Raw genomic sequence first — 25050 nt, 5'->3', positions numbered from 1 at the left:
CATTGTGGGTGCTGATGCTGATCTCACCAGAACTGCTTCAGGTCCGCCCAGATTCGCTGATAGCTAATCTCTCTCTCCAATTAGCATGATTGTATCTTGTTTGCATAAGAATGATTTGTATAGTTATTTAATTATCCACTACGCACTCAAACAAAGACGCCTGGTTTGAAGCATGCGGGCCGTTCTCACTTCTATTGTGCGTGACCTTTGGTAAGCTCTGGTTGTGCGGTCAGTTTGGACTAACAGTAGGTGTAAATGACTAGTATTAAGATGACGGCTTGTTCTGACAATAGGCCGTCATCTGGGGCTGGATGGTGTGTGTGATATCTGCTGAGATTGAGAGATGTGATTAACACTTTATCACACTGGCCACAGGGAGGCCCATTTGGGTTCATCAGGGGGTCCTAAATAAATACAGGCCACACGCTGGGTGATTGGCATTATCTGCTGGTGCAGAGGACAGCTGTGGTTAAAAGTAGGGTCATTTTTCTATGCCGAATTAAATTATGCTGTAAAATGTGTCATTTGTATTACGTAATTGTACCATGAAACTGTGGATACTCATTGTTTCAGTAAGATATTTTTAAGTTGTAAAAAAGCCCCCGAAGTTGAATTTTTATTTGATAAAAAACACGTACATGCAACAAACGTGCAAAAATAGTAACACACTAATGTTCAAAGATATTTTAATATTTTTGAAAGTCTCATATGCTCACTAAGGCTGCATTTATTTGATCAAAAAATACAGTAAAAACTAATATTGTGAAATATTATTACAATTTAAAATAACTGTTTTCTGTTTTAATATATTTTAAGGTGTCATTTATTTCTGTGATGCAAAGCAGAATTTTCAGCATCATTACTCCAGTCTTCAGTGTCACATGATCCTTCAAAACAGATTTTACTGCTAAATATATTTATTTATTTGAAAACTGCTTTTTTTCCCCCTCCGCATTCTTTGCAACTTCAAAAGAATAGTTTTCATGTAGAAAGAAGTATTTGTTATATAAATATTTGTTATATTTTTATAAATTATATGAATTTTTCTAAATGACTTTGCATTCACTTTTAATCAATTTATGATTTCATAAATATCAGTCTGTTTAAATACATTTTTTGACCCACACATTTTTTTTACAGTTTTTATGATTTAACATCAAAATGAGCTGCTATTTACTTTTTCTTATGTACATTTTGACTTTGCAATTATATTTATGTAGATTACCTTTGTATGAAAAGTGCTATTTAAAAAAAAATGGCTTGCCTTTCACTTATAAACCATCCACTTACTATATTTTTTTCTAATTTATTAAACTGATTTTATTTTTATTTTATTTATTAAAAGTAAATGTAATAATTTACTTAAATTATCTTCTTTTCTAAGGAACATGCTTTATTAAAGAATGATGGTAAAATATCATCATCCAGGCTTTTAGATGAAACTTTTTAGCCTAAAAACTTGGTAAAGTGAGCGACATAGATCTCGAGCGGGTAATTGAAAGCGTGTCAGCCCCTCATTACCTCCACAGCGGAGCTGTAAGTTTGTCAGGCCGCTTCTATTTGGGAGCTGTTGGCAGGCGCCGCGCTCTCCCTCAGTAACAAATGTCCCTCACATCTGCCTCACAGCATCCCTGGCAGCGCTGCCTCGTCTCCTCCGAGCTGACAAAGCCTCCTGGCCCCCCGTTCGTGTCTCTCTCCATGAAAGGAGGCGAACAATTGGACTCTGGCGCTGGCACCTAGCGGGCCCTAGAGCATATGCCATATTCTCTCTGTTCACCAAACCAAAGGCCCGCTGCTTGGCTTTTCTCTGGAATATTCTCCACCACCTTTTGTGGCATCTGTGTTCTGCCTCTCATTAGGAGAGCGTTCGACTGATGTTCGCTCCGAGCGCTGGAGGCCGAGGCAGAGAGCTGGAAGACAATTAGAGAGGAGAGAGAAATGGATCAGATAGCTGGAGGATGACGGCGTGTGTGAGGCCTAGATCTGAAGTTGAGAGACGCTGTGTAGGATGAGTCTGTGCCACTTGGAGAGAAAGTTTCCAGCACAATATAGAGTCTCTAATAAATGGAAAATGTCCCTGAATCCAAATGCATTGGAATGTTTGATTCAGAATTTAAATAAATGCAGTGTCAGCAAAAGCAGTATGATTAAAAAAAAACACAGATGTTCAATAAATACTTATATTTGTAATAACAATAACAGTAAGAGATCAACTTTATTTTATTATAGCGGATTAAAAATCTCAGTTTTGCTTTACAGATAATATAAATATGATTAATAGTGTAATTCTTCCATGCTGTAATAGTTTATCACAGATATTAAGTAAATAATCACATTTATAATAAAATTAACGTCAGTATATACATTCATGTGATATATAAATATTTCTAAATTATATATAAAATGTGTATAATATATTATGATATAAAAGATGTACATCACTATAAACAATTTCCACCTTGTAGTATTCATTATAGATATTAAATATAATTATGTATGAACAATTATAATAAATTATTGCAAAATTAGTAAATATATTTGATTAATGTTTGTAGATTTTTAAAAGCTTGCTTTATAGACCTATAAATACATATATAATGTGTGTACATTTATGCGTTTAATCAAAATGAAATAAATACAAAATATATCTAATAATTAAAATCACTTTAAATAATTCTTTCACTTTGTAATATAGCTTGTGTAACGGATATTATTAAATTTACATTTGACATAACAGTTAATAATAATAATAATAATAATAAACATTAGTAAGTATATGAATATGTAGTATAATATAAAAATATAATTACTACAAACCTTGTAATATAGTTTGTGTCAGATGTATAATAAATTACATTTTAAATATTATAATGATATAATTTATATAATTATATAATTGTATGATAATATAATAATAAAAAGGATTGTAACATTGGTCAATGCATTTGATTTTGTTGCTGGTTTTAAAATTCAAGTTTGTTTTACAGAGCAACAACAACAGCAAAAAATAGAATATGAAATTATATGTTATTAAAAAACTTATATTAGCTAATCAGTTCTTCTGGTTTGTCATAGTTTATATAAATGCACCTGGTTGCAGATTTTAAAGCCAGAACGGTCCATTTCTCTTGTGTTTTAGTAATGTAATGAACACATTGCCTGTTGCATGTGACTGCTGCATATTGCTACAAAGTACTGCAGTCGTTTTCCTCAAGGTTGTGTGAGTATGACACAATATAATCTTGATCTGAAGCCGTTATCAATGCAGTGGTTGATAAATATCTTCTCCACGCGCTCTGTTTCATGCCAGTTGTGTCTTGTTTTAAGCACTGAAGCCTGAAGTCTACTGTAAAAGCTAACTGGAGAATTGAGTTTATGTGTGTGTTTCCAGTCCCATGTCGTTGTAAACACTTACTACAGGATTGCATTCTCGTTCTGCCCAAAGCGCTTTTCTGATTGTAACCACCTTGTCGTTAGGAGCTGAGAGTTGTTTTTTCACTGCTGACCCTCTGAGCCCACTTGAGGACAGGTTTAGTGGGCCAGGGCCTGACCGCAGCGGCACCAGTGTTTGGATAGAGCCCAAGTGCTAAATGGACAGGATGCTGAGAGAACGGTGTTAGGCTGAGGTGTTGAAAATGGCTGAAAAGCCAGAAAATGAGAATTAGGAATAATTTTAGTTGACGGGAGTGTTGGGTGGTCAAGGCAAACCATCCTGTGAGTAGTGTTGTCATTCTTTATCTTGAATCCAATTGTGGTAACGTTCTCCATTTCTGGAACTACTTTTTGTGAATAATAACACATCTCATCATTTTACTCTATTTAATAATCTAAATCAAGTCCTGCTCCACATTATTTCCTGTGAACAACATTATATGAAAATGTCACTATTATAGAAATCTGACATTCAATTTTACATTAAAAATTATGTAATGTTACATATTTCAAACTCACTATTATGGAAACCTTAAAAAAAAGGTTAAAATAAAAATATGTAATGTTATGAAATTTAAACTATCTTAAGCTTTTTATATTTATATATTTATAATATATTTATATAAATTTTAAAACTTTTAAATATTTGAAAGTCATTTATGGAAATCAAATTTAAAATTTCTTAAATATTTATGTAACGTTACACATTTGAAATTAGACAATTATAAAAATCCTACATTAAAAAAACGCGTAAAACTTTAATTCATTCATTCATTCATTCATATATGTTTGAAAAAGTTACTTTAGAAATCTTTAATTGACCAAAATGACCACATTTAACATTTAAAAAAAGTTTGTAAAATTACACATTTGAAAATGGCACTAAAAAGGCACAAAAAAAAATAAAAAAAAAGGTTCACTGTACCGTGTGTTTTTAGGCTTGAGAATTCAGGGTTTAATGTTTAAACATGTGACGTCTTGTTTTAAAGCACTGGTAATGATGGGAGACAGATCTAGGGACCCTTACTGGAACTAGGCTTCTTTACTGGAAGCCTCTGTCATGTTAACAATACTTTTTATGACTTAATATGTAGATCTGTGTGTGTTTATATCTTGGCCTGGACTCCTGCAGGGGGATAAAACATGAGCAGCTAAAGACAGTAATAATGGCTGCCTTCTGTTTCTCTTTAGCATTTGTGTGGGCCCAGGATTCCTCCCCTAACATCAGCTTTCGGGATATACGTGTGTGTGGCAGGGATAGTAGGGGGAGATGACTGATGTCAACCCGAAGAATTTCCTCTCTTTTGGATGGGAATGAGGGGCCCGCTCTTCCCCCCGAGTCCCCCAGCTGTCAGGAAACAATACCCTTGGCCTGTTCAGACAAAACTCATTCCTGAAAGTGTTTTTTTTTCTTTCTCTGTCCTCCCGCTCCCTCCCCTCTTCCTTTTGTGCTATAATGTCTTTTCCATTTTTAACCGCGGCCGTGTAAACTTCCTTCCTCTGAACGCTGTGCTTGAAAGCAAGGTCGAAGATGTAAAGGTTCCAGAGTGGACCGGACCCCACATTAATTCAATTCAAACCTTGCATTTTCCGGCTGGATTTCCAGTCATGAGCGGCATCCAATTTAATATATAAACACAGATTAATAAAATCCAGTGATCATGTTTATTAAAGGGAAATAACAACATTTGGCCAAAGCCAATGACTATTGATTATTTGTGCTTCTAATCAGAGCAGGTGGATTGGAGAGTTTGTTTTGACCAAGTCAGATGTTGATTGCACCAACAATGTGAATAAATTAGCCAATAAGAAATTAAGAAACACAATTGGATTAATTGTAAGAGAGGCCTTCATCCAATCAGTAAACAATGAGACAAACTCTGTTTTTATCTATTTATGTATTTATTTATTTTTATATTTTGCACATAACCACACGAAATGTGATAAAACTGCGTTTAGATGAAAGCTTTTAATGCTTTATGAAGAAATGTCACGTCATGTTGCAATCAAAGCTGTTAGGACAATAAGAATAACAAAATTAAAGTGAAAGTCCCCTTTAATTAAAATAAAAAGATATATTAAGGTTGATATGCAATACTTTTTAATAATTTAAAGTGATGCCTAAATAAAATTGTAGCATTTAAAAGTATTTATTTTAAGTATTTATTTATTTACTTTTTGCAACAAAATTATATATAACTTTAATATCTAATGCTAATGTTACAAGTTGTAATGTTTCCACCTTATTTATTTATAAACTGATTTTATTATATTATGATTATTGGAGTAAATTTCATAGTAAAACACTATTGAGTGTTTTTATCTCAATTTTCACATTAAATTCAATGTTAACGTTTTTGTAATTATATAACACATTTTATATACATAATTAATTTTGGTTAAGGTTGCAAACTAAATCCTAGGTTTTGTTTTTTTTATTGTCGTTCCTTTTATTTGTTTTTTCAGTGTACCTTTAGGAGCAGGAACACGCATTAAGATAATGCACCGGGTTAGTTTTGATTTCCGGCTGACTTTAATGCGCTCTGCTCAAACGCTCCTTCAAATACTAGTATGAGAATATTAGCTCAAACTAAATGTGTTTTAATGAATTTGAAATTCTTGAGCAGCCTTAAGAAATCCATGCACATGAAAACCTGCTGTATCCGGCAGTTAAACGCTGATATTCAAACCAGATGTCTGAAGTGAACTCCACTGAGACTTCAGCTATGACCATAAGACCAAATAGAGCAAAACATGAAGATCTGAACATAACCTCTGCACTTATTAAAAAAGTGCATTGTGCGTTAGCTAGTCTCAGTGCACCTGTTTGGCACATGTTAGCCACACAAAGTTTGCACTGTTCGCTAGTTGAAGTGATACAGGGAAAGGTCAAAAGTGCAGGGCATTCACTTAAGTTTTATAGATGTGGCTGTGTTTTTACCACGGTCCAGTTTTCCCACCTCTCTCCATGGGATTTATTCTCAGCTGTCCCCTACATGACATATACACACACACACACACACACAGCTGGGCTCTGGGAGGAACACATTCTCCGACAAACACAGATTTCACACTATCACTCTCTCTCCGTTACACACACACACGATACAGACACAGGTGTTTGCGAGTAGAATTGCTCTCTGGTGACCGTTCGATTTATTTATGAGCCTCTGAGAAGCAGATCTCATGCTGGAAGATTCAGTTAAGTCTCTTTTCAGTTCGACGGTTAGTCATCAGCAAGGCCTGTCTAGACACACACACACACACACACACACTCCTCCGTTTTTAAAGGTGCTATTGTAAACAGGTCTGACAAAACGTGTTGGTTGACTTTGCCACCCACTGAGGTGAAGTTTCTGCACTTGTTTTGTGCATGAACTTTTCTATTGAATTTTGATCGCGAGATGTTAATGAAATGCGATGTTGGTGTCTCATCTGTGTTTTGTTGATGTGTTTTACAGTATCTTCAGATGAAATGGCCTCTTCTGGACATTCCTGGCACGGCAGCACTCAGAGACTCACGATCACCTACTCCAGGACAATTAGTGAGTATCTCACACACACACACACACACACATACACACAGTGCCACTATAAGTATGCAGAAACATTATATGTCATTGCATCAGATGGGATGGACATGTATTGTACAGACAGATGGCACAAACACCATGACTTTTCCAGAATGTATCTCAGTTTTGTTTCTTCCAGAGAGTAATAAAATAAAGTAATCTCACAACTCTTGACTTTTTAGTTTCTCGCAGTCATGCTTTTATAGCGATATACTGCCAAGGTTGATTTAATGGCTGATATTTGGCATTTTTTAAATATCAGCATCAGCCGATACGTTTTTCTGCTTGGCTGATGTGTTCGAGGTGGGACTTTTATTTTGACGGCGCTGATAGTGGCACAGTGCTCACATTCTCTCTCTTGTTATGGAATTATATTTGCTTCAAAAACAATGAACGTAACTTTATAAAACTGAACGTAACTTTTTCAGAAACTATCATAAATATACCATTACTAAGAAAAATGAAAGTGTAAAAAATTACTAAATGTGTAAATAATATTTGACCTTCAATCGTCTCAGTCTGTAAAGATGAGCTCTCAGGAGAGACACAGAGCGGCATCATCTTCCTCCTCCGCTTTAAGTAAGCTTGTGTTACTCAAGTAACCAATAACATCGATACAAGTTTTATTAATGTTACAGTGTGCAACAGTTCGTTGCGGGTTATTATAGTCATTCACAAGGAGGAAGATGATGCCGCTCCGTGTCTCTCCTGAGAGCTCATCTTTCCAATATGCGAACCACTGAGTGTGACGTCTGAACTTCCAGGTCATCAAAAGTAGGGGTGCTCCGATCATGATCGGCAGATCGTTATGCGCATGTCGTCAGTAAAGCCGGTTCTCTAATCAGCGGTTAATTCCATCAGGTGCGTGATTTCACATAGAGCATGATCGGCCGATCGTGATCGGAGCACCTCTAATCAAAAGCTCTCTATCCAATCAGAGTAGATCACTGTTAAGCCCGCCCCCACGAGAGGTTTGTGTCAAAACACCAAACGAAAAACTGCGAAGCGTAAGCGAAATCTGTGATAATGTATTCAGAATCCACGATTAGCGAAAACGAATCTTTGTAAAACATTAACAAAAATGAAGTATATTTGAAGAGCATGTTAAATTTGTGCAACCGAGTTCATTTTTTTCATTTTCATTGTGTTTTTCTTCTATTGTAATGGCATATTTATGATAGTTTCTGAAAAAGTTACGTTCAGTTTTATAGTTACGTTCATTTTTTTCTTTTTTTAAGCAAATATAATTCCAAATCTTGTTTGCTGTCGTCGTTAGCAGTTCTGTCTAACAGAAGTCTGCCTCAAAATCAGATAGAATGGTTAAACAAAGGATTTAGTGCATACAAAAGTATTATAACGATTGCTTTTATATTATTATTAATAGAAAGGCAAACATTATAATACTTTCTCATTTGCCTTCAGTATTAACCAAATAAACATTTATATAATTTAAACAAATCTTTGAATGGCTAATAAACATTTAATTTCATAAATCTTGCTAACTTAGTCAAATCCAGCTGTGAGATCTTGTGAAGTTTTTTATCCAGCGTGATCGCATGTTCTCTGAGTGACAGTCGGTACGTGTGAATTGAATGCTTTAAACTTGTGATTTCAAATTATGCTGCGATTAATGCATTTGCCCACTGTCATATTTATGCCATTTTCACTGTGTGCTGTACTGTGGCTTTATTTGAAAAACATGATTCCCAATGCACACAGACTTCCCAGAATACTGAATGCCCTGTTGGTTAAAGTGTTTACTTTTTAATTATATTTTTATTACATTTTTTTATTATTATTTGTGAAAAATACTTTGTCATCTAAAGTAGAAGTATGTTTATTTTACACATTAATTTTTTTTAATCCATTGTCAAATAATGTAAAATCCTTAAATATTAATAAATATATATATATATTTATATCGTGGGCCCCTGCTTTCGGATATATCGTCATCGGCTGTCAAAAAAACTATATCGGTCGACCACTAATTCTGTTTATATCTCATAATTCTGCATTTATATCTCATAATTCGGTTTATATCAGGTTATTCTGACTTCTCTTGTCAGAATGAATCATTTGTAGATTGCAGTTTTGTTTTGTATCTTATAAGTGAATTCATATCTCACAGTTGTTATTTTTCTCACAATTCTGAATTTAAATCTCATGGCAGAAAGAAGCTTTAATTCCCTTATGTCATTCCAAACCTAAAATACTTTTGATTCATATTCAGAACGTGAACACATTTTTAATATTCTATTATTTTTTGGGATCTATTGAAGGTCAATGCTACCAAAATGTAAAAGCTACAAAATGTAAAAAATAAATAAATAAATAAATAAAAGTAAACCGAACTAAATTTATTTGAGTATGTTTTACATCACATTTTTTGGGTACAATCAATCCATATTAATCAAATATTTTATTCTGAAGAGAGACAATAACTTCTTTTATTCATATATAAACATTGAACAATGCACATACAAGCACAACAGATAAAGTAAATGGAAACTGCACACATTGAGCTTTATGTATATGTGCTTTGATCAGCCTTTAAATTGATTTAATATCGCCTTTTTTTGTTCTGCAGATGAATAGAAGTCTTAATTTTCCAATGAACTATACCTGTAAAGTCAGCATGAAATTTACTAAAAGCATGAAAAGTAATTCCATGTATTTTATTTATGATCTTATTGTGAATGATTCATGTTTATTTTAGTTGACATATACAAGGCCACACTGAACTTAAGCAAATCTCATTCAGCTGTTTGTTTTTTCCCATACCAAATCCCTGATGTGTTTTTAATAGTTGTGTCAGCTAATGCTTATTGATGCACATAAAGGCTATCTGAGCTTGCATTGATTTGTGTAATTGATGTGGATATCCATGCAAAACATTTGCTTTTGTTTGGTGTGCAATGAGAACAGCTTTTCTGAAGAGGAAAGAAAAAAAAGTCCAGTGTTTCCAGCCTACAACGTATTTGAGAATAAAATTAATTATTTTACACTGGACATGGTTGGTTATAATCAAGCTGTTTGGGTTGCCTGTAGGTACACACCAACTAATGAAAGCTGTTTTCTCAGTGATTCTGGCTCAGACCAAAATGAGTGGTACATGTATGCCACTCCTTAGTGTACAGTGATCGCTGCTGGATAAGAGTGAGCTTTCCTGTTGGGCAGATCTGTGTGAATTCCAGTCAGGCAGGTTGGAGGTCAGGAGGTTTGCAGGATGGTAGTTTGTGTCCTCAGCAGACCTGTGTGGTTTGATTCACCTCTGGTGAGCTGATGAGAGGTGATAAATTTAACCGGAGCGTTTCATTCTGTGGTGAAGCATGTAAATGTATGTGTGTGTGTGTGCGCGAGAATGTGTCAGGATAAAACATTCAAACACACAACATGAGGAACTTCATAGGGTGAGTCAGGGAGACTGACCCGTACTAAACCGGTTTTAAAACAGAGTAAAGAGTGACTTTTCTGCATGCAGATATGATCATCAAACTTTAAACATTTAACAAGTGATTGAGTAGTAGTAATTAGAGCCCGACAATGTTTTTTGTGGGGACGATACCGATATTAGGGAGTTAAAAAAGGCTGAAAACCAATATATCGGCCGATATTCTTTGTGTATATTATAGTACAGTACCAGTCAAAAGTTTGGACAATTTGTGTGTCCAAACATTTGACTGCTACTATATATAGAATACTGTATATGCATAAACAATATATATACATAAACACATTTTTTGCAATGATAACTCAAATGTGGTAATCAAACATTTGACAGAGATGTGTAATGGAGGCAGGGCATTTAACAAACTTTACTATCCAAAATGAGTCTGACATCAGTGCACTGAACAGTAAAGTTGAAGTTTATTCAGCTTTAATTCAATTCCATTCAACTGTATTCTGTTGTTTACTTAAGTTTATTTCACTTTGGAACATGTATTCACGGATTTCTGCTACACACAGACTAAACTTACTAGAGAAAGTGTGACATAATATAGGGGAGTGTAGGGCAAAAAGTAATGCGGGGTTAGTTTTAACACATTTATTTTACCATAGTAAATGTTAATTCTGTCTTAAGTAAATTTTTCACAAACAAATATGCTATTATTTTAATCTCCAATCTTTTATTTATTATCTGTAACACTGCGTTACCGATATATCGGTGAAAGGCTAATATCGGCCAATAATATCGGCCAAATCATATATCGGTCGGGCTCTAGTAGGAATAATGTACAATTTATTGTAAAAAATCATTGAACATTATGCTATAGATAATCCACACTGAATTTAACCCCTTACTAGTAACCCCCCTTTTTTGGCATGGAGACCGAAATTACATACCCAAAATAAAAAGGTTTCTGCTCATGATTCTTTCTGACTAGATACATAATCAACCTTTGTTCACAAAGCTGACACTTTAAAGTTTACTGTTCAGGAATCAGAATCACTCAGACTGTTATGATAATAGAGATATATAAGCTCAAACATAAAAACAAAAATAAAAATATTAAAAACATATGTTTTAAATGTATTTAAAAAAATTTTGATGTAGGAAATGAGTTTGAAAACACAGTGTAGCTAAGGCCACAAGTCTTCCAAGACTTCATAAAAAATTTCATAATCGAATCTGTAAAACTGTGAATTTTATGAAATATTTTCTAAGGCCATGTCATGTGTGTTTTTAGAGAAGGCTAATCAGATTGATTTATGGCCCTTGTCATCTCTGTAAGATCTCACATGTAAACATTCCTGTGCTCTTTGTGTATGTTTCACTGTTGAAAACTGCCCGAATCATGATTGTATTGTTCTCACCAAATGGTTCTTTCACACCTCCGCCAAGTATGACACATTATCCGCATTATTCTTTTATCATTATTCTTTTGTTTTTATTCCACCTTTATTAGCCTTGATTGTGGTTTTTCAGGCTTTACAAAGCAACAAAGCAGCGATCTCACTTCAGTCTCTCTTTGCATTTAGCCCTTATTTATCAAAAGTCTTACTATAAAAATACAACAAAACATTTTCTTACGACCTTACGTGAATTATTGAGACAAAAATGCATTATGAAGAAGAAAAGCACCTGCTATTAGTAGCATTGGTGCTAACGTTAGCATCAAGCTACATCTGACAATTTATGAAATTATTAGTACACTTTTACTCAAAACTCACTTTAAACCCCGATCGAGTGTTTATAATAACTTCCTTTAGCGATCAGGGGTGGAATTTGGTCGTTTACTGTTGTAAAAATATGTTATTTGTAGCCTTTTTCATCGCTGCACAAGTTAGCATTTCCGATGTACATTTTCGATTTTTTTTATAAAAACGCCCCAGATCTCAAGAAATTCTCATACCAAGCTTTACTATCGTAATCGCGGGTTTATTATTCGGATATTTTGTGTGTACAGAGGTGTTTCAGTGTTGTTTTGGCCAGATAACTACCAGGAAGTGTGCAGGAAGCATGTGACACGATGGGGCGGTGTCCAGATATGAAACTCTAAGATTGACGTTTGAAAGACCCAATCAGAGTCTGAGTCACACACCGCACGAGCTGACAACATAGCAAACACATACACAGATCGCTGGGAGAGGCTGTTTATCATCTGATCGCGTAAATCCGTGGAAAATGAATAGAAATGACGATTCTGTCTGAAGAAATATGAAGTAAACATCAGTAAATATATCCATATATCTCCGCAGATATGCATGTTTGGTCTGTAAATCCTTATTGACGCTGTTCAGTGAGTCTATGTGAACACAAATAAACCGCTCTTGACGTGACTGAATATGAGTGAGTTGTGAATTTCTATTCAAAATGTGGCATAATACGGATTTATTATTTTGCACTCCTGACATAAATCACTAAATATCTGTCACTGCAACAATGTTTTATCAAAATATTGGTCAAATATCGAAGCTTGAGTCTTTAAACTTTCCATTGATGCACAGTTTGTCCAGATGAAGTAAGACAGTGATGTTTAATGTGCTGTGAAAGTGAAACAATAATAAACTGGGGCCGTCAGCGATGTTTGCACGCAAAGGGGTTAAGAATAAAAAAAAGTGTTGTTTAATGTAACATTTATTTAAAAATAAAATAACGGAAATGTATAAAATGTATAGTTTACATGGAATTTAAGAATAGTAAAAAGTTTAATGTCAAAATGTATTATTGTAAAAAAAAAAAATTTGCAAACATTATAAAAAGTCAAATTCACATTGAACTTAAGAACAAACAACTGTAATGTCATATGTGTGTGTATGTATGTATGTGTATATATTTATATATATATATATATATATATATATATATATATATATATATATATATATATATATGACATTACAGTTGTCTGTTCTTAAGTTCAATGTGAATTTGACATTTTATGATTGTTAATTTCTTTTTTTTTTTACAATAATAAATTGACATTAAACTTCATTTTTTTTATTATACTTAAAGTCTTTGGTTAATAGTGCATTTTTAATGTATTTATTGATATTATAATTGAAGAGTGCCTTTTAATGTCCAAATACTGAGTTTCATGACTCTGTAAACAGTTTGAGTTTTCCTTAATTTGACAATAAATATGATTAAGTTGTATGACTAATCAAAGCAATACATTATTAAAGCATTACCTTATTTAGCAGGTATTCCCAGCCTTTAAAGAACAGTTCATCTAATTAGCGGCTATAAGTCGGTTTTAATGATTGATTTTTACTCAGTCTGACATAATAGACATAATAAATAGTGACACAATAATTACAGACAGACAGGGGAGTAGTTTGTTGGTTACATACAAACCAAATGGAGCAGTTATCTGCACAGTATGACCAGCACAGTTCATGAGCTTCGCACAAATCACCAAATACTCTGCGCACATTTACCGACACGATCTAGAAGTGTGATAAGATTTGTACAAGCCATTCCTATCCTGAAGCTGATGGTCAAATATGTGATCTACTTGAATTATTTAGAGAAACAGCCACTCTAAAATGTTATAGAGAAAGTCAAACAAAGTATCTAAAAAAGGCAAATAAACTAAAAAGACTGAGGAAAAATAGATGAAAACAGCCTTGAAACAGCACGTATATTAAAATCGTAAAGTTATCATGACCACCTTCACTAAAATGTATCATGTTATAATGTTTGCTTATTGTGTAAAATTTTCTAACTTGTTGTAGAATTTATATTAGATGATATGTTAAGAGAATATATTTTTCCCTATAGATTTATATTACAATTGTGGCATGTTGTAGCTATTGGTTCTAAATGTGCATGCAGTTGTCTCTTCATAACAAATGCTATATTGATCAATAAAAAAAAAAAGTAATTAGTCGTCTTACCGCAAATGCTACAGTTAAGAACCAAGGTACAGAGCCATCAGATATTCCAAAAGATGGCATATATTGAATCTTTAAGAGCCACATGAACTGTTAAGGAGTTAGAACTAATATCAATATAAGAAAATGTTAAGTTAGATTGACTTCCCATGGTATGTTGAATTAGAACTATTGTCAAACTATAGCCTATAAGTGACTAAATATATATATATATATATATATATATATATATATATATATATATATATATATATATATATATATATATATATATATATATATATATATATATATATTAGGGATGCACGATATTGGATTTTGGCCGATATTCGATATGCCGATATTTTCTAAATAATTTTGGCCGATGCCGATACCGATATCGATATATATACAAATATATACTGATATATTTAAACTTTAATTTTACTGAAGAGAAATCCATGTATCTCTTCTGTACTGATTCTACCATCAATTTATTATTTTACAAATGTAGACAGACATTCACATCTGAAAAACAGGTCAATTATTTCACTTGGAGAATATCGGTTTGGCTTATCGGCAGAAATATTCATATCGGCCGATACCGATAATTGTCATTTTAAGCTTTTATCGGCCGATACCGATGTTGTGCCGATATTATCGTGCATCCCTAATATATATATATATATATATATATATATATATAGGCTATATATATATATATATATATATATATATATATATATATATATATAGGCTATATATATATATATATATATAGGCTATATATATATATATATATATATATATATAGGCTATATATATATATATATATATATATATAGGCTATATATATATAGGCTATATATATATATATATATATATATATAGGCTATATATATATATATATATAGGCTATATATATATATATATATAGGCTATATATATATATATATATATATATATATAGGCTATATATCCTATGTAAACAAATAATTGTTAACGAGGATGTTACTTTATTTGCATAGATGGTTTCACAAAACACAATTTCACAAAAGTAAAATATAAGTAAACAAATAAATAAACCTTATGAATGAGCATTCTCTACTAAAACAATCACACATTAACCCCCCCAATGTCGAAACCAAAACTATGCCCTTGCAGACAGATAACTGACAATGTCATCATTGAGTCTTCGGGCAGCCAGAGTGCATTCAGTTGCGTGTGTGTGTGTGTATTTGTTTCAGGCTCAGACTCGCTTTGTCACAGTAACCCCTGAACTCTCTCTAACCTTAAAGCACACCATGAGATTGTCCTTAAAAAACACAGAGTGCCTTGTCTCACTGCCCAGCCTCGCCATTAGGCCTTTATTGTATTTGCGTTATAAAATGCATGCACTCGCATTACAGGATCAGCAGAAAATGCGACGTGTAGTCGGGTAATGGCAATCAAATTATCTGTACTTGAACAGCAACTATTGAGGATTTGATGAGAGTGCAGTCTTCTTTCCTGTGGCGTTCCTCCGCCCGGACGCCCCTCTCTGGCCCATTTTGTGTCCGATGGCTGGAGTGAAGGGATTTGCTTAACCTTTGGCGTTTGGCTGGAGGATTGTTTGAGAAAACATCTGATCTTGAATATCAGACTCGATGAGGGGAATTTGCGTCAGGGCGTGAAGAGGGTGACTGAAGGGTGAGCTCAGGTGTGTCTTTAAGGTTTTTTATTTATGGAGGAGAACGGCGCCATGAATATGACGTGCAGGGAGCGAAAACTATCACCAAACAAGAAGTCACCACAGCATACCTGAAAAATATCACGTGTCCTACTAAAAATGGAGATCAGTGGTGACTTCTAATGTGTTGACTGTAGGTTGATCATTAGACATCTTTTTATTATTGAAATTAATTTATTCAGCCAGTAACAATAGCTTATTAAATTGTGTATATTTCGGCCAATAAAAACCCAAATTAGAATATAACATTGTCAAAACTTGAAGCCCAATATATGGAAGCTCATGTTTGCTTTTGTTACAAAAGATAAATAAATAAAACACAATAATAAAGAAATTATATAGTTGTAAGGTATTTTTGTTTGTTTCTTTGTAGTTTTCTCACAATTATCTAATTTCTCCATTGTGAATTTTTATCGGAATTGCAAAGATTTCTCACAATCACTACCTCATGTCTTTTCAATTGTGACTTTTCCTCTAATTTGCAACTTTATTTTCTCATAATTGTGACTATCGCACAGTTGCAACCTCTTTTATTCACATTGCGACCTCATCTCTCTGTTGAAACATTTCCTATTTAAAGTTTATATTTCAAACTCATAATTGCTACCTCGTATCTGTTGCGACTTTTTTTTTGTAATTGTGACTTTATTTCTCATAATTGCTACTTTATATATGACATTTGCAACATCAGAATTTTTTATTTCTTTTTTTATCGCACAGTTGCAACAACTTTTCTACCTCATCTCACACTTTTTTATCAGAATTGCAACTTTATTTCTCATAATTGCTACTTATCCCATTTGCAACTTTTACACTGAATTGTACAAGTACAATTGTTGTTGTTACAAGTACAATTACAAGAAACTGATCTCTATGAGAGAGATTCAGTGACACGAGTTACAATTACAGGAAACTGTTGCTAGAAAAAAAAAAACACATTCTTGTAAAAGCAACTTGTTTTTCATTTTTCGTAATTGTGACATTATCTCGTAATGAGACTTATTCTGATTTTAAACTCACAAGTACCACATTTTTTATTTCCTTTTGATCCGAGGTGTTGTGGTGCTCAGACAGGCAACATTGTGCATCATTTCCTGATTCTGTTCACCCAACACGGTATGTTCTCAAAACAGCAGAGCTGGATTAAACAAACAGGACAATCCGCTGTTAGTATTCATCCTTTATTTCATTCCCAATCCCACGTCCTTCCACAAAAACACTCGCATGTTGAGTTTTGTCAGATTGAGCCCATAAGGTCACTATGCTAATGTGTTATTCTGTTCACTCCAGAATCTTCAATAATTCAGGAGACAGGTTTGCTTGATATTCTGCTGCACCACCTTTTTGAGTGTGTGTGTGTGTGTGTGTGTATGTGTGTTTAAAAGCACTCACTGTTTTACTGTGTGTCAGCATGTGATAAGCTAGGCCAGTTGATTGAGTTAGCCTAGCGACGAGGCCTCAGATGGGAAAGCTTTGTGGCTTGGGGATTGGGATCCATACCGTACACAGCCAACCACCGTTTGCGTGGGAGTTTTTTAATACAACACAGTGGAGAATTGTGGCTCCTGAAGTAAGGAACAGCCGTACATGATCCTCTGTTGTTCTCACTCATTTTCTCTCAAACTTTTGAGATTTGTTGCATAAGGCACTAAACAACACCGAGTCCCATGCAAAAAAAGACACTGAGATGTCAGTAGAATCTAGAAAATAAATAAATATACGTGTGTGTGTGTGTGTGTGTGTGTGTGTATATATATATATATATATATATATATATATATATATATATATATATATATATATGTGTATGTATGTATGTATGTATGTATGTATGTATATATATATATATATATATGTGTGTGTGTGTGTGTGTGTGTGTGTGTGTGTGTGTGTGTGTGTGTGTGTGTGTGTGTGCTCTATGTTCATATGGACCTGTTTTTGGATACTCAAGCCCGTTAATAAGGTCTTATAATTTCTGTAAAGCTCTTCAATATAGCTTTCCAAAATAAAGTATTGCACTATTGTACAGTAGAATGTACCTCAATAATGTACCTTAATAATAATAACAAAAATACTTGTTATTATAATTAAAGTTTTGATTAGAGGAATAATCACAATTTCTTTTGTTTGAATTTTAACAGTACACATTTTTTTGTGTGTAACACTTTGTATGCCAGAGATGAGAGAAATATTTTTATGAATTTCATTAATTTTTTAATTTGTAGTCTTTTGATTACGGATTTTTTTTTTAATACAGAACAGAATTTCTGTGAAGGGCAAAACATTTCATTTAAGAATCCAGTTGATTATTTCTTATCATTAAAATTGATAAAAAATAAAGCGGAAGTAAATAATAATAAAAAAAACTATTTTATAGAACTGGGTTTTGACACACATTTGATGATTCGATTCTCATTCACAAGCTTGCGATATGATTCGATTTCGGTAAAAAATCTAACAAATCTCTCAACTAATGCTGTAAAATACACAAGTCCGTTTGTACTACGTTATAATATTGAAAGTTAAAATTGACTGATTTGTGCCGTACACCTGCTTTAAATTCCACTTAATTCAGTTACAGTTACTGCAGTTAGTGTTTTCTAAATATACTACACATTTAAATAGTGGCTGTCATTAAAACTTGGACGGATTTATTCAAACATAAAACATTAAAGACGGTAACAAATTAAAATGATTTTTATGTGTTGCATAAATCTAGCAAAATGTATTTTTCTTTTTAAACTTAGATTTTATGGTCACTGAATATGCTTTCTGAGATAAAAGTTTAATTATTAAAATATTGAGCTGTGATGCTCATGCTGGCAGTACAGGTTCGCATCTGCCTCGTTTTTCCCATCAGAAAATGACTGAAAATAACTAGAATCTATTGGATATTTATTAATCTAATTGTTTGTTTTTCATTTTTTGTCTTTCTAGTGAATAACGCTCATTAAATTTCAGTAATTATGCTATTATGGTATGTATGTTTGTTAGATTTAGATTTGTATTTGTATTTCGGTGTGTAGCTGCTGTAATACTAAAAATACTAAGAGTCTACTTAAGCTTTCTTTGATTGTGTGTGTGTGTGTGTGTGTGTGTGTGTGTCTAAATGCTGATGTCATGTTCTGCCCACTCTTACATCCGCTTCCTTCCTCAGTGACAAACAAGACTCAGCTATCCCAGCATGCCATGCATTCTCCTTTTTTCCTTTTTTTCTTTTTCTGTCCTTTTTTGAAAAGACTGCTCAAAGACTCAGAACCTCTCACTGGATAGGAGAGAGCAGGACACACACACACACACACACACACACACAGGGCTCATGAGGTTGTTTGGTTTGTTGGTTACTCTTGTACCCAGGGGCTGTTTGCCTAGTAATTTATCTCAGATGTGAAGGATTGAGAATCATGTTTGGCTGAGTGAACACAGCCTCCTCCTCTCTTCTGGCCGTCCCAGCAGAGCCGTACCCTCTTGGCCGGATCGCCACAGCCCTCCGCCAGCTCCAGACCCACACTAACACCGTTTAGCTTTCCTTTCTCTAGCTCTGATTGTTCACATACTCTCACACTAGTCCCCTGTATATAGTGAATACCAAAGTGCGCTCAACTTGGCAGTGGCTGCTGGGAAATAATTGACAGCTTGTTAGTGAATTTTAAAGCTGTTGGTCTTTCAGTGCCACAGATTGACCGTCATCGCTGTCGTCTGCCCCCTGTTGACAGGATTTGGACCACGACATCAGAAACGAGATATTAGACATGAAGTGAAGACATTCGTGGTCTTATAGTACATTGATCAACTTGTTCAAAAAATAAGAGCTTGTTTTCAAATATCTTTCTCCACTTTCCTTTTCCGCTGACTTTCCTCTGTCTCTCTGCCAAACACCTGTCGTATAATTTTTTAACAACCATTAAGTCTTTTATTAAACATTGTTGCATTCAAAAGGATGTTTTCAAGTCAAATCCATTTGCGTCACATTTGGTGTCACGTTTAATTTATTATCTGGTAAAATATAGAATATTGGTCAATTTAGTATAATTGTGCATACTAATTATAGCGTTTTTTTGCACACTCAGTTTTCATATTTAAATTGCATTTGTTGTCAACATTTTATACTTTTACCATGTACAACAATAATCAAAGGCCCTGCGGTTTTTCCAGTTGTTTAGGATCTACTGGATAAGGATAAGGATTTTTACAATATTTTTTGCTTTATTTTTTGTCCAAATAAAGCATTTTAAAGCAGGGCATGACTAGACAAATGTATATTGATATTGTACTTTATAAAAATGCTCCTGGATTATGACTTTTCCAGGTCTACGGATCACACATTTTGAAAAACAGGCTTCCTCATATATTCAGCTTTTTCTATGTTTTTTTTTATTATTTTATTGCTTGTTTTCCATATTTTAAATCCATTTAAATAAACTTAAGGGGCCACTTTGGAAGTTGGGAACCACTGTTATACTGTTAAATAAATTGGTTTTATAGTTTCCACAATATTTTAGATATTAAACAACCATTTTATTAGTTTTAGGCTATGAAATAATAATACAAAATAATGATTAACTTCAATATTGGTGTTGTTTTTTTTATAGGAAATAAATGTCTCTCCATATCACACTAGAATATCAGTGTTGTAACTCTAAAAATAAATAACATTATGCTTTTAAAATGTTTGTAAAACCATTTTGACAGTATTCGACGTTATTTTGGCCACCAGATTGTCATGGAAATGAAGGCTGTGGAGTGACGAGTGAGATGGTCTATAGTTTCTTTCCTCACCTTATAAAGCAGTTCTGCTCATGCCCAAACTCCAGAATCACATCGCTGTGGTTTCAGCAATGTTTTCAGGGTGATGAAATATTGATGCAGTCATTCCTCAGTCCTACAGATGTGCTGCCTGAACCACAACATCTCTCGCTCGCTTCTGCTAACAAACAGACAAATGTGAACTAGTTTGTGCAGCTTCAGTTATTCATGAAGATTCGGGTTTCATTACACTAACCGAGTGTCATGATGCCATGCTGTACGTGTGCATCATGCACTGCTGATGTGTAACGTGTCGTGTTGTGTTGAGTGTGTGTAGTGAAGCACATGCTGTGTACACAGGGCTTTGGCGTGGCATTGGGTGTGAAGCTGAGCTCTCCCAGCATTCCTTGGAGCACGGACAGATTGCTTCATGCGCTTCACACATACATACTGATATATTTCATCATTTATATATCCTCTCATACATAAACAACCATTTTTCACACAAGAACCGGTGTGTTTTTACAGCTGACACACTTAATCTGCTAAACACACAGCACAATTCATTAAATTAAAACCATGGCAAGTGTCTTTCGAGTACTTTTCAATTAAGTCTTGTTCAAGTATCTACTTCAGATTCTCAGCTATTCAAGACAGGTAAATAGTCGGCAGTAATATAGAGAGCAAAGAAGCTCATTACAAGCTATACAGCAAATAGCCTCACATTTATAATACATAGATTTATATGTAAAAAAGCAAACATAATCAAATGTGAAATAGTGCAAGAGTAGGATTCTGGAGATAAAAATAACATCAAGTTTCTCAATAGGAGAACTGATTTTGAACTATTTATAAATAAATACTATTTAATAGTTAAATACTATTTATATTATATACAGACGTACTGCTTAACTTTGTTTGTTGCTGTCTTCTGAATAATGCTGCGAGTTGGGCTTGAGGAAATGATGTCACCTGCGTCTGCGCAGTGCGACCTGATGTCGCCCCGAAGTCACAGGAAACAGAAATACTGCTAAATAAATATAAGACGACTAAAGACGAAATAACATTATACCATTTTTGTTTTGTCTCGGTCAACGAAAATGAAGAGACATTTTAGCATAGTTTTTTTATTTAGTAAACTAATTTAGTCTAGTTTTATTTTTTTCATCAACAATATTGCATTATACATTTAATTATAATCACCGTCACCTGATCAGCATTTACATTTTGTCTCGTTTTCATCACATGATAAAGGTTCGTTGACGATGATATTTAGTCATACTTTCTGTTGACGAAAGCAACATGCAACTTGTAGCTGGATGGTTTGGGTTCATGGCTTATAACTCTGTAAAGAATACTTTTTTTTATCTTTATGGGAGAAATGAATGGGAAAATTACTTCTGGAAAAAAAAAAAAAAAAAATGTGGACAGGTACTTTTGCACTCCATAGACTTACTTAGTTTTGAATCATCAATTATTTGCTATAATTATTCCCATTCCAAACTGTTCAACTCACGAACACTACTTGGTAGCAATAGTAATTATTACAAATAATGCTGATATTCTTTTGATCTTTTGAGTCTGGGCCTGACCCTCTCTCGTTCTCTCTTTCAGTCTAATAAGGTCCCGGTGGTCCAGCATGCTCACATGCACCCCCTGACCCCCCTCATCACCTACAGCAATGAACACTTTTCTCCAGGAACTCCTCCAGCCCACCTCTCGCCGGACATCCTGGACCCAAAGACAGGTACTGCTCACTCTACCTACCTATGAAATTCTTTTAAGTTAATTTTTCATATTATTTTTTTTTTTGTCTTCTGTTGTGTTACTGACTGACTGTATTTCTCTGGTACAGGTATTCCTCGGACCCCTCACCCCTCAGAGCTGTCCCCCTACTACCCCCTGTCCCCTGGGGCCATGGGGCAGATCCCTCACCCATTAGGGTGGCTCGTCCCACAGTGAGTATCCCACAATCTAAATGGATACTATCCTCACACCCTGATTCATACGGATTCTCTCTGATTCACTGTCTCTCTCTGCGCATCTCAGGCAGGGTCAACCCATGTATCCCATCACCGCCGCGGGTTTCCGTCACCCTTACCCAGCTCTTGCCATGAACGCATCCATGTCCAGGTGAGTTGTGTGGGTTTTGCAGATTGATTCTCCCATTACACATGGACTCTTTTCAAAAAGTTTGTTGATGTATTTCCATTTGAATTTGGCAGTAAGGTTGCGATGACATGTCAGATCTTTTATACTCTGTTGTAAAATGCATCCAAGTGTAACAAATTATTTGACCGTGTCCTTGTTACACGTGTAACCCAACAATGAATTAGCATTAGCAACATACAAAATTAAAATAGTGAAACCTGAAAACAAGTACAAATTGCTTTGAGTGATAAATGTTCCATTATAGTTCGGTAACACTGTATTTTAAGGTGTTACACATGTTACATGTACTATTGTAATAACAGTAAATTATGTGTAATTACAAGCAAGTAAACCTAAAATAAACATTAACCTTATCCCTACAGTAAGTACATACATGTCATTACTTATTTGTACTTATAAGTACTTGTTTGTGTAAATACACTGTAACAATGTCACCTAAAAAAAAGTGTAACTATTTAATTTTTGTTTGCTAGTTGACTGAAGGAATCTGTAATCTTATTTTTAAGTTGTTTGAGAAATGCAGTATGTTAATAATCACAACTGCCGTAATCTATGTTTTTCTTAATCTTTCCTCTTTTGGATGGTTGTGTAACCTTAGCTGGGGATTCCTTAAAACATTTACTGTGGTCTTCCGTTATGCCTCTTTACATCAGCTGCACCATTTATCTCTGCTGTTTCCAAACCTAGAAACACGCAAGAGTCTGTTTGAGGTTTATTCCACAATTGTACAAACTCGAGATGAAATGGATCTGAATCGACAAGAACGTCTCTTGATTTAGTGCTAGCACTGGATTAAATAAGAATGATCTGTACTGAGCTTCTCGTTGTGTTTTGTGTGTTAGGGATTCTTGAATTATTCATACAGAGTTCATAGTGATCAATAGTCCGTCCTCCTCCAGACCTTTACAAGCGTTGTCAGAACAAGCGAGAGCAAGCCCAGCCCTGCTGGTTTCTCCACTGGAAGAAGGACTACACTTTCTGTAGTTATTCTGAGTGTGTTTGATTCGACCCCTCCTCCCATTTGGGCCTGAATTGAAAACAATATCTGCTTTATAGTAAAGACAGCCATATGATTGAACATTACTGAAATGTCACAAGCAAAAAAGATCCATTGTATATTGCCAATAGTGTAGAAATATATGAAGCACAGCTCACACAAAAATGGCTTTCAAACCCAGCAGCTTCCCGATCACATGGATTTCTACCGAAATTCATAGTTTCAGTCTAACTTCTCCTTTTGAGGTGAGACTGCTTTTAGTCTGCAGAAGCTCATGCGGTCATCATGTGGAAACCACACATGCAGTTAATGAAGTCTCTTCCTGGTATCCTTGTGCCTACGCCAACTGAAATTAAGAGTGTTTTTTTTTTCTCATTTAATAAGAGTCAAAGAGGAAGGGGGAAAATTGGTGATTTTTTCTGTTTCTGGAAGATGACAGGCCTTCATTGTGCGTTCACCTCAGTAGAAGCTCTAGGCGCTGGGATCAGAACCGTGTCCCATTCAGCCGGTCGTAGGAAGTGGTTTCCTTGGAAAATTTGGTCTGGAGTGTCGCGCTTTTAGCGTTACCACAGTAACCCCGTTCTTCACCTGTAACAGGAGCAGATAAAGGAGCTTTTCAGCTGGTACTTTATTTGGACTGAATATGACATGTGAATAGAAATAGGAGTGTGCTTTAGTCTAGACGCAGCATAGTTCACCCAAAAATGACAATTCAGTCATTTACTCACCCTCAGGTTGTTTCCTCCGTCTGCTAAAAACAGAACAGTGTTGGTAACCAAACAGACTTCCATAGTGTTAGTTTCCATGCTATAAAAGCCAATGGGTACCTGTGAGGGTTCGGTTACCAACATTCAACAAAATATCTTATTTTATGTGCCACAGAAGAAAGAAACGTATGCAGGTTGAGGGTGAGTTAATAATAACTCCTTTTTGGGTGACCTATCAGCTTCTTTAAGACCTATCATTGAGTTTTGAGTTTTTTTATGGGGTGTTTGTCATATAATTATTCAGCCTCACGTTGTTGTAAACCTGTAAGACCTTCATTCATCTTCGGAACACAAATTAAGATATTTTGGATGAAATCC

General features: G+C 34.5%; 1 protein-coding gene across 1 annotated transcript in view; it reads left to right on the top strand.

Moving 5' to 3' along the window:
* The window catches only part of tcf7l1b (transcription factor 7 like 1b), a 66791-nt gene that overhangs the window by 34621 nt on the left and 7120 nt on the right, over positions 1–25050 (top strand). The window contains exons 4-7 of the mRNA XM_052563741.1: positions 6894–6977; positions 22411–22543; positions 22652–22754; positions 22846–22929. Coding sequence (XP_052419701.1) covers positions 6894–6977; positions 22411–22543; positions 22652–22754; positions 22846–22929 — 404 coding nt within the window. The remainder of the gene's footprint in view (positions 1–6893; positions 6978–22410; positions 22544–22651; positions 22755–22845; positions 22930–25050) is intronic.

The sequence above is a fragment of the Carassius gibelio genome, chromosome B8, assembly GCF_023724105.1.
Source record: "Carassius gibelio isolate Cgi1373 ecotype wild population from Czech Republic chromosome B8, carGib1.2-hapl.c, whole genome shotgun sequence".
NCBI classification, from domain to species: domain Eukaryota; kingdom Metazoa; phylum Chordata; class Actinopteri; order Cypriniformes; family Cyprinidae; genus Carassius; species Carassius gibelio.
Note: the sequence above shows the minus strand (reverse complement) of the source record. Positions and strands in the feature narration are given on the sequence as shown.